Source organism: Anopheles arabiensis, chromosome X (assembly GCF_016920715.1).
Source record: "Anopheles arabiensis isolate DONGOLA chromosome X, AaraD3, whole genome shotgun sequence".
Lineage (NCBI taxonomy): Eukaryota > Metazoa > Arthropoda > Insecta > Diptera > Culicidae > Anopheles > Anopheles arabiensis.
In genome coordinates, this window is record NC_053519.1 from 11,528,986 (window position 1) to 11,545,205 (window position 16,220).

The 16,220-nt window shown below is 47.3% G+C and overlaps 1 protein-coding gene across 1 annotated transcript; it reads right to left on the bottom strand.

Moving 5' to 3' along the window:
• Positions 1–172: 172 nt before the first annotated feature.
• LOC120905552 (serine/threonine-protein kinase Doa-like) lies at positions 173–15,510 on the bottom strand. The gene is made up of 13 exons (XM_040316439.1): positions 14,959–15,510; positions 13,155–13,458; positions 10,015–11,595; positions 8,646–8,718; positions 8,509–8,575; positions 8,312–8,425; positions 8,134–8,224; positions 7,881–8,051; positions 7,633–7,802; positions 7,433–7,546; positions 4,156–4,346; positions 4,023–4,085; positions 173–2,480 (listed from the first exon to the last, which is right to left on the bottom strand). The coding sequence occupies exons 1-13, from the start codon at positions 15,255–15,257 to the stop codon at positions 2,356–2,358; spliced, it is 3,363 nt and encodes a 1,120-aa protein (XP_040172373.1). The 5' UTR covers positions 15,258–15,510; the 3' UTR covers positions 173–2,355.
• Between the last annotated feature and the right edge of the window lie 710 nt (positions 15,511–16,220).

Consider the following 16,220-nt stretch of genomic DNA (forward strand, 5'->3'; position numbering starts at 1 on the left):
AAAAACAAAACAAACTGTTCGAAATGCAAAAAAGTAGACACGGACGACAACTACTAATAAAAAAAAGAAATATAAAGAAAAAAAACAAAAAAACCCCAGCACGGTACGGGTAAAACCTGCGGCCGCGTGAGTTTCACTATTGATTTCTACGTCAAAAACGAGAGCGTGTGTGTAAATTTCTTTTCTTAATATTTTTTTTTATTAAATAAGTCTTTACTAAACGAACATGTTCAAAATCACTCACATTTCCCATTTGTTTTGCGGTTGACCCCTCTAACTCTCTCTCTCTCTTTCTCTCTTATTTGCCTAAACAATCACTAGAAATTGGACTTGTTGCATCGTTTTCTTAATGTTCGCTCTTCTTTTTGTCCTTTGTTTGTTTTTGTCACATATACTGCCCTACCCCCTCTCTCACCCCTCCTCCCCTTGCTTCAGAACCTTCCGTTACACTTCCCCGCTTTGCAAAATAACACATTTTCTTCTTCGCCTCCTTTCCTCTGTTTTGCTCCTTTTGTCGGCAACAGTAATAGAATTTCGTTGCACCTTGTACAGTGCTGCCACAACACGACGTGAGGCGTGATTAGGAGAGATCTTTGTTCGGTGAGTAAAGGGGGATGGGGGGGAGGGGTTGATTAAGGGGAAGAGGGTGAGGGGTGTTTTACACGTTTGTTTGTTTTTTTTCCCTATATAAACACATTTGCTTTATCTAGTCTCCCTACTACTCTGTACATCGCAGCGCTTGCGATGCTTGCGTCGCATTTTGCACCTTTCACGCCAGCTGGGAGTTGGGAGTGTTCCCCCCCCCCCGCGCGGAGAGGGGCGAGCGGGGCGGCTTGCGCACTCCGCACTTCTAATGCTAATAAGAACATAAGAGACTCGTCGACAAATTCATTCACAGAGCAATGGGGGAAAGCAAAACCCCTTTTCCTGCAGCCGATGTATCGGGCCCTGTGCCTCCCGCCGGAGTCGCGCGAATACAATAAGAGCTTTTGCTATTTGCTTTTTTTCCGTTTGTTGCGGGGAACAAAAAGATGAAAAAAAAAACACAGAAATCTGAAACCCTCCTTTTTCCTACAAATATGTTGCTATACATGGTTACACTGTTGATGATCACACACTTGCCGCCCGTACATTAGCGCCATCTGTTCGGGCAACTTGCTTTTCGTTTGCTTTTCTTCGCTTTGATTGCTAATGTATCCCAAACGTTTAGACTTTTGGTGACAAAAAAAAACGGACCGCTCTATCTACACTTTGTCCCGTTGCCGTTAGGGTAAACCGATCTCCAAACGGTTTAGGGTAAGGGAAGAGTGAGAAACAAATTGTTTAACAAAAAAAAAAAAAAAAGAAAGGAAAATACCAAGCTAGGCAAAGCATGGAGAATTTCAAACGGAAAAGCAAACCCCGAAAGCAAAACGCTATGTAATATATTTAACACGCCACGATCTGTCGATGCTTTCCTTTTCATCGATTTATGCTGCGGATGGGACCACTATGGAATTCATGGCACACCTCGGCTTGTACGACCACTTTCCTCATCGTAACGGTAGCGAGTGACATCCCACAATAGTTTACTAACCCTCTTGTTTTTCACCTGTTTTCCTCAATTGAGCGTTTCCTACGGGCATGTCCCTCCTTATGGCGCTTTTCTGTGTTTTGTCTCTGCCTTGCTCCTAATGCATTCCATTATTTCTTTTTTTTCAAAGCTCGATGCACGTGTGCTAATTATAACTAATGCCCCAAAGGATAAAGGATAACGACCGTGCTCGGAAGTCATGGGTGTATGTGTGTGTGCGCGCTCGTACACACACACACACACACAAACGTCTAGGGAAGACAAATGATAGGCGAACTTTGCACAAACCTTTTCTAACAGCCTTTCTCTACAAGCAAGCAAAAAAAAAACATCCTCTTAAACAATAGGAACAAGTAGGGTGTATACATCCCTCGCCGGTGCGTGCTGAGGAACGCGATGTGTTACGGGTGTTGGAATTTGGCAGGCACCACACTACTATCGGCTTGCTATCCGACATTAACGCGCGCTTTTTTTTTTTTTTTTTTTGATGCAGTTGTTTTCCATTCCCTGTATATCATCCGCCTTCCAGTTTTGTGACCGACGAAACACGACGAAATCGCTTTCACGCTTGATCTGCACCATCCCTCCATACAGCGTGAAACCATCCCTCCATACCATAATATCATGTGCGTGTACGTGCGTGTGTTGTGTTTCATAAGGGACGTTGTTGTTGTTGCTGTTTTCGCTTCCGGTACTCGCGGTTGTTTTGTGTTGTGGGTGGGTGGGTCGTGGGTCGTGGGGACGTTTCAGTTATCTATACCCTTCCCTCCCCTCACTGCGTTCTAGGCCTTTGAGCCAATGCTGCCCTTCTGCCAGCGTGCCATTATGGGCAGCAGCGAGAGTGGCATTGGCGGTCGCGGCTTGCTTCCCGGTTCCGGGTGCCGCGGATCCGTTGCCTTCACAATGACTGCTCGGTGTGGGGTTTAGTTTTTTTTTTTTTTGTACAAAAAGAAAGACGGTAAAAAAAGACAGAACCTTTTCAGTAAGTGTGTGGCTAAGGTAAAGAAACAAATTCTCGCATCAGAATGGTATAAAATAATCGCCTTCAAATCAGCGAGTTTATCGCTTAATGAATAATGAAAGAAAGAAAAAAATCAACCCGTTTGAGGCGGGAAACGATACCGATACACACATACTACATGTGACAAAACGTAGTCGAAGGTGAGTGTGAAAGCGCTACTTCAGATGACGGACGTGTGAACACACTGAGCGCTATGTGTAATGAATCGAACAGGGGTTAGGTAACACATAGAAAGAAACTTAAACTATCGATTGCTAGTGCCGGTCGAGATCGCATTATTTTTTCTTCTACCTCCCTCTCTCTTATGTGGCTCTGTGTGTGTGTGTGTGTCTGTAGAACGAAGAAGTGTTTTCGATTCCCAAAAAAAAAAAAAAAAAAAGAATAAAAAAAAACTCCTAACCGATCACGCGTTTTTTTTTATAATTTAAATTACGCAATATCTCACACGCTCTCTGTAGGTGTGAAAGTTGCCTTTGTTCTGGTTCTGGACGCGACATGTCAGGCTAGGAAGAGGAGTAATGTTGAGCATCTACGCGCCGAACCGATGTGCAAAGTTTACCCTATTCATTTTACGTTCAGTTCCCAATAAAATTCGCTACTAATATCTGCATTTGGGGCCGTTGTTTTATTTTACATTTAACGCGTTCTGCCGCTCGCTCGGCAACCTGCGAACCGTTTCGAGTTTGTGGTGCTCGAATTGCGCCAAGTTCGCTTGTCTCCCGATTGCGCCCGAATATCATAAGGTTCGATACTATTCGGCAATCGTATGCGGAATAAGTAGCGCTGCGTAATAACTTCGATCAGTTATCTGCCTACCACAACCTAGCACAGCACGTTCGCGCGTGTGCACCGCACTTATTGAGAACAGTACAATGACGGTACAGTTCGTGGGCTGTTCGCTTTTTTTTTGTTTTGTTTTAATTAAAAATTGACGAGTATGTCTACTACTAAAGTTCATATTGGCGACAGAAACAAGACAGAAAAATTACACCCTCAATCTACCCTCCGGCCCTACTGTTCCGATATTGCACACACACGCACACACACACTCACACAAACACCTGTGAAGCCTTCACTGGGGCTTCCGTTGCTGTTGTTTTGTTAAAAGGTTAGTAGTAATTTGTTGTCTAGGCGGTACACAAATGGGCGCTTATGCAATGTCAGGATGGAAACGGATGGCCCCCGTTTTGCCCGCATGGCCTTGACGATGACGTTTGACGTATGAAGGGCGGGCGTTTGCCCCTAGTAACAGATACAGGATGATGCTCATTGTTTCGGGTGGGCTGTGAGGATGTTGGCTGGTGTGTATGGTGTTTGGTGGTGTTTGGTGGTGTTACTACAGATGACGCCTTCATCGCGACAGACTGTGCGAACGCTCGCGTTCAGCGTTGGCGGTGGACGAGTGGGCACCGACGGGGCTGTCATTACATTTCTCGTGCAGGCGCTGGTGTGCGGGAAGCTTCGCGAAGAACGGATGCCGCAGAGCCTTGTCTGTAAGGATGGTAAGACACACGGTTAGACAACGCGGAACGGTGGTTCGGCACACGAGCTATCCTCTTACCCAGTGTGATGCGCTTGGAGGGTTCGTATTCCAGCATCTTGCGTATCAGATCGAACAGCTGCAGGTGGTCCGGCTTGTCGGTGATGACGCATCGATGGAGCGGTTTGCAGTTGTCCCGCACGTACCGCCCGGTGGAAGACTTCTCGTCCCAGTCCAGCTTGCCATAGCGGAAGTACTTGGACCGTGTTTGCCTAAAGTTAAACGGGTAAATAGTCGATTTAGAGATACAGCGATAACAGATATGCATTTGAATGCCGCATGGAATATCACACGACTATCGCATGTCACATGATCATGGAACTGCCAAAAAATACTAAAAAATAATTCTTCAAACAGGAAAAAACTCAACCCAAACAGAATCGATTTCAACGAAACACTCAAATTTCAAATTTTACTAAAATTTTAGTTAAACGAGATTTGTAAAAGTTAACTTTTTTTTAGACCAAAGCCGTAAACGTAATTTTGAAACAATTACTCAGGTTTTAACATATTCATGAGACACATCATGAATCTAGTGCCTAAAAATAGCATAACCGAATGCATAGAGCTCAATAAATTCAACTAAATTTAATTTTCACTAGCCTGAGCATCATGACACGTTTTCTGGAACTCATTTTGAAATATTTAGAAGGAAAACCAACAGAGATGGACAGTCGAAATTGCAGTAGTAATCGATTTTAACAAGTAAATACAATGGGTACAAATTCAAATACAATACAATATGAGGGTTTCATAACGAGTTTAATCCGTTCCAATGACTCATTCATTATGCAGGAGGTTCTTTTTCATACAATGTGTAAGAAAAGTGAAATAATTGGTTTCAGATGAAGAAAAGTGCAGGTTAATGGGATTATATGCATCTCAACCATACGGAACACCTCCAAGTGGCAACAGTAATGCATTGTTTAATTCTTAGTATCAAAATTCTAGCCTTCACGAGCAAGTAGATCAATAATTCATGCAAGAACACACTCATCAATACACCTCACACTTGTCACCTCACACACATCTTCAAATTCTCGAAATGTTCACGATTTCTTATAGGGAACAAAAAAATTGCAAATTGCTCGTTATGCAAGATTTTGCTCGTAAAGAAGGCTGTTTGTAGAGATTTTCTCGTAAAGCTCGTAAAGAAGGATTTAGATTTTCTTGTTATGCGAAAAACTCGTTATAAGGATTACTCGTTATGAAGGGCTCCACTGTAATCTATTTCAATACACATTGAACTCTCTCTAATCAAGCAGTTTTCAACCGGTGGGGAATTGCCCCCCAAGGGAGAAATTTTTTTTGATAGAAATTTCGCTAAATACCATGGAATGCCACGCTCTCCCCCGGCTCATTTACTTGTGAGGGGGGAATGAAATCCTACATGTACCCTGGGCGAAAAGCTGCAAAAAGGTTGAAAACCACTGCTCTAACCTGAAACCTCTCCAATTCGAAAAAAAACCTTCTTATGAGAAAAATTTTGACAATCCGTTAGTTTCAGGAAATTTATGCCCTTCTAATTTGGAAAACTTCTCAAATCTGTGTCCCTCTTATTTGTGTATGGTGTTGCCATGGTTATTGAATGATGTATACTCTAGTGTTAAATCATTCATAAGAATCTTCAGCGATGAGAGATTCGAACCTCGAATCTCAAGTCTTTAAAGTTTAATGACTCTTCAAGTATTCGTGAATCTCGAAAGATTCCTAAATCTCCAGGGATTCATGAAGCTTTAGACATGTATGATTTTAAAAATATTGAATTAGCGCGATCCCATGATAGAGTAGTGAACTCGCACGACTTAAGAACATGCCTGAACTGGAACTGTGGCAAAACGAACTATCCGGCTGCGGGGTACTTGCCAAGAAGTTTCAAAAGCATGTATAGGCTGACATAAATGGCCGCGTAGCTTGTTACAATAAGAAGATTAATAATAATAATAATCTTTGGAGGTTTATGATTTCTTTGAAATTTGTGAATCCTTCGAGATCGAGAATCTTTCCATCCGAGACTCAGCTCGATTCGATTAATCATTTCAAAGATTCATTCAGATTCATGAATCTGAATAAAATTTACCCAACACTAGTATGCTCCAATCTGCAATCGTGTTCGCAATTTCCTATAGCAACAGTCAAGGTTGCATACTAAATGTTTTATCCATTTCGATTCTATGTACTTTTCGTTCACTTTCAAATCCCATTGGCTCTCAAATAAGCAAGAGTTGACTGTATTCGAAGTGTAAGTCATGATGTTTTAATGATTGTCTTTAACACATTTAACAACATTCAAGAACTAAATGTTTCATTACTGAAAACTCAAATATTTCACTTTCAATCCTGCTAGGGTTTTGATGTCGAGAACGATTAGGTTGAATCGATTATGGAAACGGAAAGAACACGTAGATTTTGGGCAATCAAAAGGCTAACCACCTCACCAAGGCTGTAAAGAATCGGATAGTGCAAACATTGCAAGCACTGTCAAGATTTTGTGAAATGGCTCAAGACAAAAATAAACGCAACAAGGAACCAGCATTGGCTAAGCCAAAAAAATCTTTTCTTACGCAATATCAGTATAGACACGGAGCCGTGCAGATAGCGGAGATCAAGCCAAGAACTAAAGATCCTAACCAGGCTGCGCATAGGACATACAAGATACACTCAAAGGTACCTAATAGCAAAATCAACTCCTCTTGCAGCTACTGTGGAGTTGACGTCACCGTGCGACACCTCTTAGTAGACTGTCTAGGCTTCGCACAAAATAGAACAAATTGCAAACTGGACCAAAACATAGACACCATTTTATCTAACAATCCAAACAAAATTGCTTAGATACCTAAAATATACAAATGTATACAAATGTATACAAAGAAATATAAAGTGAAACAGAACCCACAGCTACATCAAAAAGACGAATAAAGCAGGGATGCTCAAAGTCTCTATGAATCAAACATACAAAACGCAGATAATTTCATCCATGAACCTCCACTGCTTAACACATTTCTATGGAAACCTCAAACCCGCTATTCGAAGTGGAGTAGTTAAGAGGCAAAGTAAATATTTTGTTTTTTGTTGCATTGCAATAAAAAAATCCTGAATAATGGACATTGAAGGATGATCTAGTAGCAATATAAAATCAAAGAACTGCAGCAGGTAGTGCCTAATGCTCAAAAGGTTTTTTGTTAGACTCTGCCAAACAAATCACTGATACTTCAATCATAACATTCCCTTTCGTTTGATGAATTCGCACAAAATAACACGATCGTAATGGCGAAAGTGGTAGCGCCCTGAGTCTTACCTTGCCATGCGGTAAGGGATGGTGCCCAGGATCCGTTCCATCATGGCCAGATGTTCGCGATTGTCGTGCGTTGGGAAGAGCGTTACGCCCTGGTACAGCTCGAACATGATGCAGCTAAAAGCAGCGGAGGAGAGAAACAAAGCAAGCCATCAGTTTCCACCTTCCAGCGAATGCATCCTCGTCCCTCGCAAAACACTTACCCGATCGACCAAACGTCACAGGGCTGCGACCAGCCGAGCTCGAGGATCACTTCCGGTGCGCGATAGTGCCGGGTGGAGACGATGGTGCTGTGGTGCTCGTCGTCAAACGTGGCGCTGCCAAAATCGATCAGTCGGATATTGGTACAGTTGACGCGGCGCACCTCGCGGTTCTGTTACGGAAGCGAAAGGGCGAGTGTTAAAAATAAATAATAATAATAATAAGATATGCGAGACCATACGGTCCGTACCTTGCGTGGGACCGTCGTGGTGGTGTACTCCGAGTCGACGAACAGTATGTTTTCCGGCTTCAGGTCCGTGTGCGTGAGGCGGCTCTCGTGCAGGAACTTGACGGCGTAGCACAGCTGGTAGGAGATGTGCCGCACGTGCTCGATCGGATATGGCTCGTAGTTGTTGTCTTTCTGCAGAGCACCAGAAGGTAACAGGGAACACGTATTATTAAACCGCACGGTAACGAAACGGTGCACTGCTCGCTGCACTTACCAGGAAGTCGAAAACACTCAGCCCAAGCATCTCGAAAGCGATACACGTATGGCCGTGGTAGTCGAACCAGTCTAGCATTTTCACGCACAAGCTGCAACACAAGCAGAAACGGGGGGTTTTGAAGAAAATGGTTTTATAATTACGCCAACTGCCAAAACGGCAACGGCTGGCTACTTACTGCTCCAGGTTGGGATCGAGCTGCATGATCTTCTCCAGCGCACCAATTTCCAGCTCGGCCGCGTCACGATACTTCTCCACGTTCTTGATGATCTTCAGCGCCATGACGTGGTTGCTGCGCGAATCGAAAAAGGGAGAAAACCGCACAGTCGCGTAATTAGGGCCACGGTGGCGCTAGCGAAACCAATGCACACTTACCGCTCCAAGTCCTTCACCTTGACGACGCGTCCAAACGTACCCTCGCCAAGGGTGGCAAGTATTTTATCTGTAAAGACGAAACAAAACATGTTAATCTTTACTTCACTTCGAGCAGCGTCAATCTTGCTGTTACGCACATCTGTTATGGAGGATATCACCGATCTGGTAGATCAGATGGCCATCGGCATCGTCCCGGATGAATGGTTGTTTCTGGTCGGTCGGAATGTTGCGGGAAGGAAGCAAAATAGAATTAGTAATCGATAATCGGGGGAGAGTATGTGGCGGGTGGGCAACGGACAGCACACACTCAAAACTGGTGGTAAAAAAACAATACGGTAACGGCGAAAAACCTCCAAACGATCATTTGCGATTATCAGTGTAACTAATGAAATTGCTAGACACTCATTATAAAAAACGAAAACTAAAAACAAGTCACATGCTTTATAATGCTTGGTTTAAGATGCGTTTACTAAAAACAATGATGGACGATTAAGGGGCGACCGGTAACTCGCATCGATGAGCTGCTCTCGCACCATCATCGCACACGTTTCTTCGATGCACGCACAGGCGGTCTTACCAGGTAGCGGGAGCACAGGTATGACACTAGATAACCGATTAGCAAAAGGTTTATCATTGCAGGATCAAAAGTGCGCACAGGGTTAAGGGTTAAACGCGCAAACAAACAAATAAACTGGTGGTAGATACCGGGGCCAACTCCTCGCTCCCGGTTGACGCTTGCAGGTGACGTTTGTTTTCGCGGCATTTCATAGCCTGCTGTGTTGATCACCTAATGGACGAACGTGTTGGCCGCTGGTACATTGGGAATTTGACAGTTCGTGGGTGTGAAACTTCATAAACCAAAACAAAAAAAAAAAAAAAAGGCAATACTGGCTTTTCTAGGCGTTCTCATAGCTATGGGACACTTTATTGACTCTTTCTTACGTGAAATGAACTTAATATAATAGGAATTGGATTCTGTAGTACCCTTGTTGGACAAATACAATTGGAATTTGCAAGGAGCATGTCCAAAAAGGCTGCCGTAGATTCAAATTGCTATCAGTTGAAGATCACCTCCCATAAGAAAGAGAGCAGGAAGTGTCCTGCAACTATGAGAGCCTTTGAAAACCCCTGTAAGTGTTTGTTTTTTGAGCTTTCGCGCATACTGTAAACTAGATGTCACCAATGTGGCGCTGGCAGATAGCGAATACGCAATTTAGGTTAGGTTTATTTGACACATTTTAATCGGATAAGGCATTCCTGTTAGGTTACGGGTTACACAAACACACACACACACAGACACGCGCACACACACGCCGGAGTGGTTTCGGATGTTCGGTAACGTCTCACTAGGATGGAGAGGATTAGGGCATGCAATCGTTGGAAATTTGAATGTCTCATCATGCAGCAGAAACATGCAAGGACGACGCCAAACGTTGTGTGCGTGTTTGTATAATGGTTTGTATAATGGTTCGATTGTATGTGTGTGGGTGTGGGAGCAATCCTTACAAAGGTGGACAGCGCTTTGGGGATGCGCGATCGGGGACCGCGCAGCTGGTTCTGCACGAGGCCGGTGCCGCCGGCCGCTAGGGCGGCTGCCGTGCGGCTGTTGTACGCGTGGGCGGCGCCCGTGTTGATCGGCAGGATCGAACCACCGACCGGAGCGGCATGGTGATGGTACGCCCCGCCCCCGTACGGTAGCTGCTGACCGTAGTGGTGGTGCAGCTGGTGCCCGGCCCCGTTCAGCAGATGGGAGGCGACGTTCTGCACGGTGTACGACTTCTGCAGCCCGCCCCCGAGAGCGGTGCCGGTGGTGGCCGTGCCGTAAAGTTGCTGTTGCAGTTGCTGCTGCTGCTGGTGCTGCTGATGCTGTTGCTGGTGCTGCTGCTGGTAGTACATGCGCACGTGGGAGGAGGAGGTCCGCTGTCGCTGGTACGCCGTGCCGGACTGGAGCAGCAGCGACGCGACATCGTCCTCGAGGCGGGGCGACCGTTCCGTCGTGCTCGGATTAACGGTGGCGTGCGATCGGCGCTCTCGGCGCGGCTGCTGCGGTGGCTGCTGCTGCAGCAGCTGCTGCCTACCCGGATCGTCCAGCGGGGCGTACTTCTGCAGCAGGCTTTCGATCTCCCGCCGCCTGTTCTGACGCTCCCGCTGCCGCGGATCCTTGCTGTCGGTGGCGTCGGCCGCACCGGACGAGTCGCGGTCGTCGTCGCTCGACAGCGGCACCGTGCAGATGCCGTCCGCGTCGAAGAACCGGCCCCCGCCCGCCGTGCTCTTGCGGCGCTCCTTCTTGGTGGTCAAGCTGGACGCGGACGCGGAGAAGGCGGACCCGTCCGCGAGCGACCCGTCGCCGTACGGCTGGCCGTACTGGTGGGCCTGGTGCGAGTGCAGCAGATGGCCCATGTCGGTCGTGTCGCTGCGCTTGTACGGTTTGATCGTGCGGCGCGACTTGCCGCCGCTGCCCGGCATGCCCGACACCTCCGAGAGCAGCTCGGTCGGGTCGTACTTCGACTTGAACACGTTCTCCTTGCCTCCCTCGCCGTGCTGCTGCTGCTGCTGCTGCTGGTGGTGATGGTGCTGATGGTAGCTGCTTTCCTTCGCTCCGAACGTGCGCAGACCGGAGCTACGGTCCGCCGCCCCGTACGTGCGGCCGTTCCGATCGTACAGGCTGTCCACCATCGCGCCGGTGGAGCTCGTGCCGGAGGACAGCTTGGACGAGCGGCTGCTCCCGAGCAGCAGCTGCAGCTTGTACGGCGTGCGCTCCTTCGCGCTCGAGTACGATTTGTCCCGAACGATGCTGGCCGTGGTGGAGCTTTTCATGAGCGGGTTCAGCAGCCGCTGTGTTTGCGGCAGCTGCTGCTGTTGCTGATGGTACACCGAGCCGGACGGTGGTTCGAGCGTTTTCTCCTTGTCCTCCTGCTCCTTGCGCCGGTGCACCCGGTCGAGGATGTCCGAGTACTTGGACTCGAGGCGCGAGATGGTGCTGCCGGTACCGGCACCACCAGTACTGCTGTTGCCGCTGGCCGCACCGGACGCCTTGCCCGGGACCACCAGTGGCGTCTTGTCCTTGTCCTCGGTGGTGCTTTCGCGCTGCAAATTGGAACGTGGTGGACGCGTTATCTCACAGTGCTTGAGAGTTGCGATAACCTTGCTGCTCCCTCTGCTAGACAAAAGCTCTGCCGGGAGATGATACCTGCGCCTCGAGTTCTTAATGCTCCTTCACCTTATCTCTCCCTCATGATAAAACCCGCGTTGGTCGGTCTGATCGTATATCAGCTATATGTAGCACTCGTAAAAAGGACCCTATTCTGAGAGACTACAATCTTGACTCTGGTGTACTCTCACGTAACAAAGAAATTAAGGACCTAGGTACTATTCCTGACTGGTCACTCTCCTTCCGTCAACAGAGTACGTAAGAGCCCGTCATCTACAAAGCATATCGGCAGTTTGGTTCCATTCATCGTGCGACATCTGATTTGAATGGCCCTTGCTGTCTAAAACAACGGTTCGTTGCAAAATAGGTCGCCGGTCCATATTTGAATTCAATGTTGTAACATGGTCTCCGCAAAGTTGTTAGTCCACACGTATTGAGCGTATTCAGAAGAAGTTCACAAGAATAGCTATATGTACCTTAAGATGGAACATGAACGAGCCTCCAGCATATGAGATTAGATGGCTTCTTCTGGGCCTGCTGTCCTTAGAAAGGCAAAGGGGGGTAGCACAAGCAGTTTCGGTAGCAAAGAAAGATTTCGATTGCAAAGATTCATGAATCTCCAAAAATTACGAATCTTCAAAGATTCATGAATCTCGAAAGACTCATGAATCTCGAAAGATTAATATATCTCGAAAGATTTACGAATCTCTAGGGATTTATAAATTTCAAGAGATACACAAATCTCCAAGGATTCATAGAGTATATCTTCAAAAGATTCAAGACTATAAAGAATTTTGAGACTTCTTGACAAGTATCACGCAGCCTGCAAATTTGTTTTGCGACGAGGAGACGGTCCGGTCCATCCGAGGCTTGAACTCACGACGGGCATATTATTAGGCGGGATCGCGCAAATTTAATGTTTATAAGATTAATGAATCCCTGGAGATATATCTATTTTCATGGATTTATGAATGTTATAGATTCATGAATATTTGAAGATTCATGAATCCTTGAATATTCTTGAATCTTTGAAGAGTCGATTCGTGCTTCAAATTACTCATCGCTGAAGATTCATATGAATGAATCTAAACGAAAGATTCATAAAACCCAACACTACTCCTGCGCACGCTACGCAATTATATTCAATAAGTAAAAAGGTGGGGCTTTCAACTTATGATAACCTAACTTATGATTATGAAATTTTCATTTCAACTTATCGCAGAATGTTTTCAGGGTTAGATCCAGGAGACAAGTACCACAAAATCCATATTTTTGTTACTTGTGCATAAAATTTTCACTACCCAGGTAGGTAGATTATACAGTCTATAACCATTACTTGAAGTACACATTCATGTAGGATCCTCAAGATCCCGATTGATTTTGGTCAATAATCTATCAACTATAAACTACCCTAACCTATACCTAATATCTCCCTCTTTCGCTCTTTCTCACACTCTCCTCACAGTGTTTGGGTACGACACATCCGATCACTTACTCTGCTGCGCGTGATACTGCTGCTGCCGCTGCTGCTGCTGTTACTCGATGCGTGCAGCTGGTGCGTGGATGCGGTGGACGCCCCGCTGGACGCCGTCGGTGAGTCGAAGCGTTTGCCGAAGGTGCGAAACAGTGGCTTGTAGTACGAGCTCATCGTACTGTTGAAGCTGCTCAGATATGGCGACCGGTGCACCGAGTCGGTAGACGACCCGAGGCTGCCATAGTCGGAGGTGGCCGTCGCGCTGCCGCTTCCGTGGGAGAGGATCGAGCTGGTCGACGCGGATGTCGTGAGCTCGTTGAAGCCACTAGCGGTGTTTGCAGTGAGGTTAACAGAATTAAGAGAAAAGGAGTAAAGTGAGAGAGACGGAGATGGAGATTTCAAACGGAGGCGGACGTTGGTGGTGGTGGTGTTGGCGGTGCTATCGTTGCTTCTAAGATGTTGGGTTGAGTTTTTGAGTCCTCGTTCCTGTTCCTATTCAGAGATGTCGTGAGATTCGACATTCAACCTTCAATACTTGGATGTGCCTCAATGAATGCATGTGCCTCATAAAAATCATTTCCGTACAGTGTAAACAATCATGGCCCACACAGACGGTGTTTGTGGGCGGTCCTTTGTTATGCTTTTGCTGCCAGTGCACAGATATCCCGGAAAACCTCCGGCCCCGAAGGTAGTAAATACAAGGCGACTGCAGAATACCGCAAGCGCATACACAATTCACGCAATTTGCAACACACTGACCCCCACCTACCCCACTCCTCTGCCTCATCTCTGCCCTTGATGTGGCTTGGCGTAATACCCACCGTGCCACTGCTGCTGCGGTCGGGCAATGAAAATACCGAAATTACACTTCCTTGCTGGCGCGAATTCTTCCCCGCCTCAAACATAAACCATGTGCGAGTGCGCAGAAGATGACGGCCAACATGGGGGGGGGGGGGGGGGGGGGTGCGGTAGAGGTCTAGAATAGACTTATTCGTGCGTGTTTATGTGTGTGTGTGTGTAAATTCGCTTTGTTTCAGTAGTCCACAGTAGCCGAGGCCTCACGAAGGGTAAATCTCGGACCGCTTATCTGAAAACGTACGACAACAGACACGCATGCACACAAAGGCAGAAAGGAGGCCGTGTGTTGTAGTATTTCATTGATTGGGGAGGCTGTTGGTGACGTCGACGGCCGCAAGCCGACGACCGAAAATTGGCCGATTTAAAACTATTAGATAACGCGCAATGTCATTCGGGGAGTTGGAGAGGGGAGTGGCATATACTTCCGGTTTGTTGGGGAGGGATGAGGAATGTTGGTGAGGTTAAATGTTGATTGTTGGATGTATGCTATGCACTCCCCCAGACTGTGCACTGCACTGTGAATGCTTCGGAGGACCCCCAAACCAAACACACACACACACACACACACACACAGAGTAGGTACTACTCAGAGTAGGGACAAGTAGGTCCTTAAATATTCCTGATACTGAGGTTCTGTCCACCTATCCACTGATGATGTAACTAAAGTCTTGCAATAGGAGCATTTCAGAATTTGCACATCACACGCTCGGATAACTTTCGACTTCACGCAATCCTACAAAACACTCCGAACCTAAAGATCACTCGAATGAAAATGGTTGATGTGCTAGACCCCTACACTAATTCCACTATCAGCTGATCGAACCGACTAGCGCGGCAACACTCGTTCGATCCTAGATGCTCCATTAAGCAAGGGACGATACCCCGTGCCAGCTTACGGTACCCACGCAACACCAAACACCACCGCCGTTCCGATAGTAAGGAAAAATGCACCACCGTCCATCATTACCGAAACTGCGATCGCTTCTGTTGCGTCGTCTGGCCGTGCTGTGGCTGATGCTGCTCCAACTTCTCGCTCGGATTGCGGCGGAATCGCTGCAGTATGCTGCTGCAACTGTCCGACAACAGCTGGGTGACGCTGGCAGTGTTGCTGCGTATGTAGCGGCGCCGGGTACCGGGGCCGCCCGAGGTGGTCCCGAGGCTGGTCAGCCGCTCGGCCGACAGCCGGGCCGACGTCGATGATGCCGAGGCGCTGGTCGAGGACGACGAGGGTGTCACCGTGCTGGTGGTGGTGGTGCTGGCCGCCATGGCCGGTTAGTACAGCAGCAGCACCACGGATTTCGCACACTGCTCACTCTCTCTCACACACACACTCCTCTATCACACTTCGTCGGAGCGATGCGTTGCGGTCAATGCAGCCCCAGGGCACGAGGGGACGAACGAACAATTCTTCGCACTGTCTCACACACTCACTATTCCTAAACACACACACACACACACACGCGCGCGCACTTGTTTATCTCGTTCACCACTGTTGTGCGTGTTCTAGAAAGGAGCAGCACTTAGGGGGGGAGGGGGGGCTAGAATGAGGGGACGAGATCTGCACAATACGGTCGGCTGCCACAACTGCACACACTAAATCACCATCGCGCGTGTCTTTTCTCTCTTGCTATATACACACTATCTGGCGAAGGGCGAAGCGGACGGGGGTGCTATCAAAGCCGAAACCTGCACTATGCGTAAGTTGCGTGTGAAAGCGCGAGCGTGCGCGCGCGTTTGCCGAGATGGCCGGAAGACGGCAGACAGACCAGCTAATCCGGCGCACGGTTGTTTAGTGTCTTGTCGCCACACACGGGGTGGAATAGGGGGCAGGAAGGGGGGGAAGAGTGAAGAGTGCTTCCTCATACCACTATCCTGAACCCTGCAGCGCATCAATAGTGACGCGTTTCACTTGCTACACGCGTTACTTGCGCACTCCGCAGGGCAGCCGAGCCCAATGATCAACAATATCCCAGAAGAATGGATTGTGATAATGGCTGCGGTTGGCGAACTAAACCCACTCTCCGAATCCGTATGCGCCACACTGTCCTGCTCACGCTCTCTCACTGTATCATACTCTCTCTCTATATCTTTTTTTCTGTTTCCCTGTGTCTGTAACACTAACGCGAACGCGCTATTTTGGGATAGGAAACACACTTGCTACGCTTGCTATCAGCAGCAATATGTATACATATATATATTTATATTTATACCTCAGCACACTCCTCTCTG

Bases quoted from the DNA above. Each gene is read 5' to 3' on its own strand.
- LOC120905552 (XM_040316439.1), bottom strand. From the start codon at position 15,257: ATGGCGGCCAGCACCACCACCACCAGCACGGTGACACCCTCGTCGTCC. The intron at 8,576-8,645 runs GTGCGTAACAGC...TCGTCTTTACAG, and splicing joins TGATATCCTCCATAACAGAT to ATAAAATACTTGCCACCCTT. The intron at 2,481-4,022 runs GTAATGACAGCC...CACACCGAGCAG, and splicing joins CCAGCGCCTGCACGAGAAAT to TCATTGTGAAGGCAACGGAT.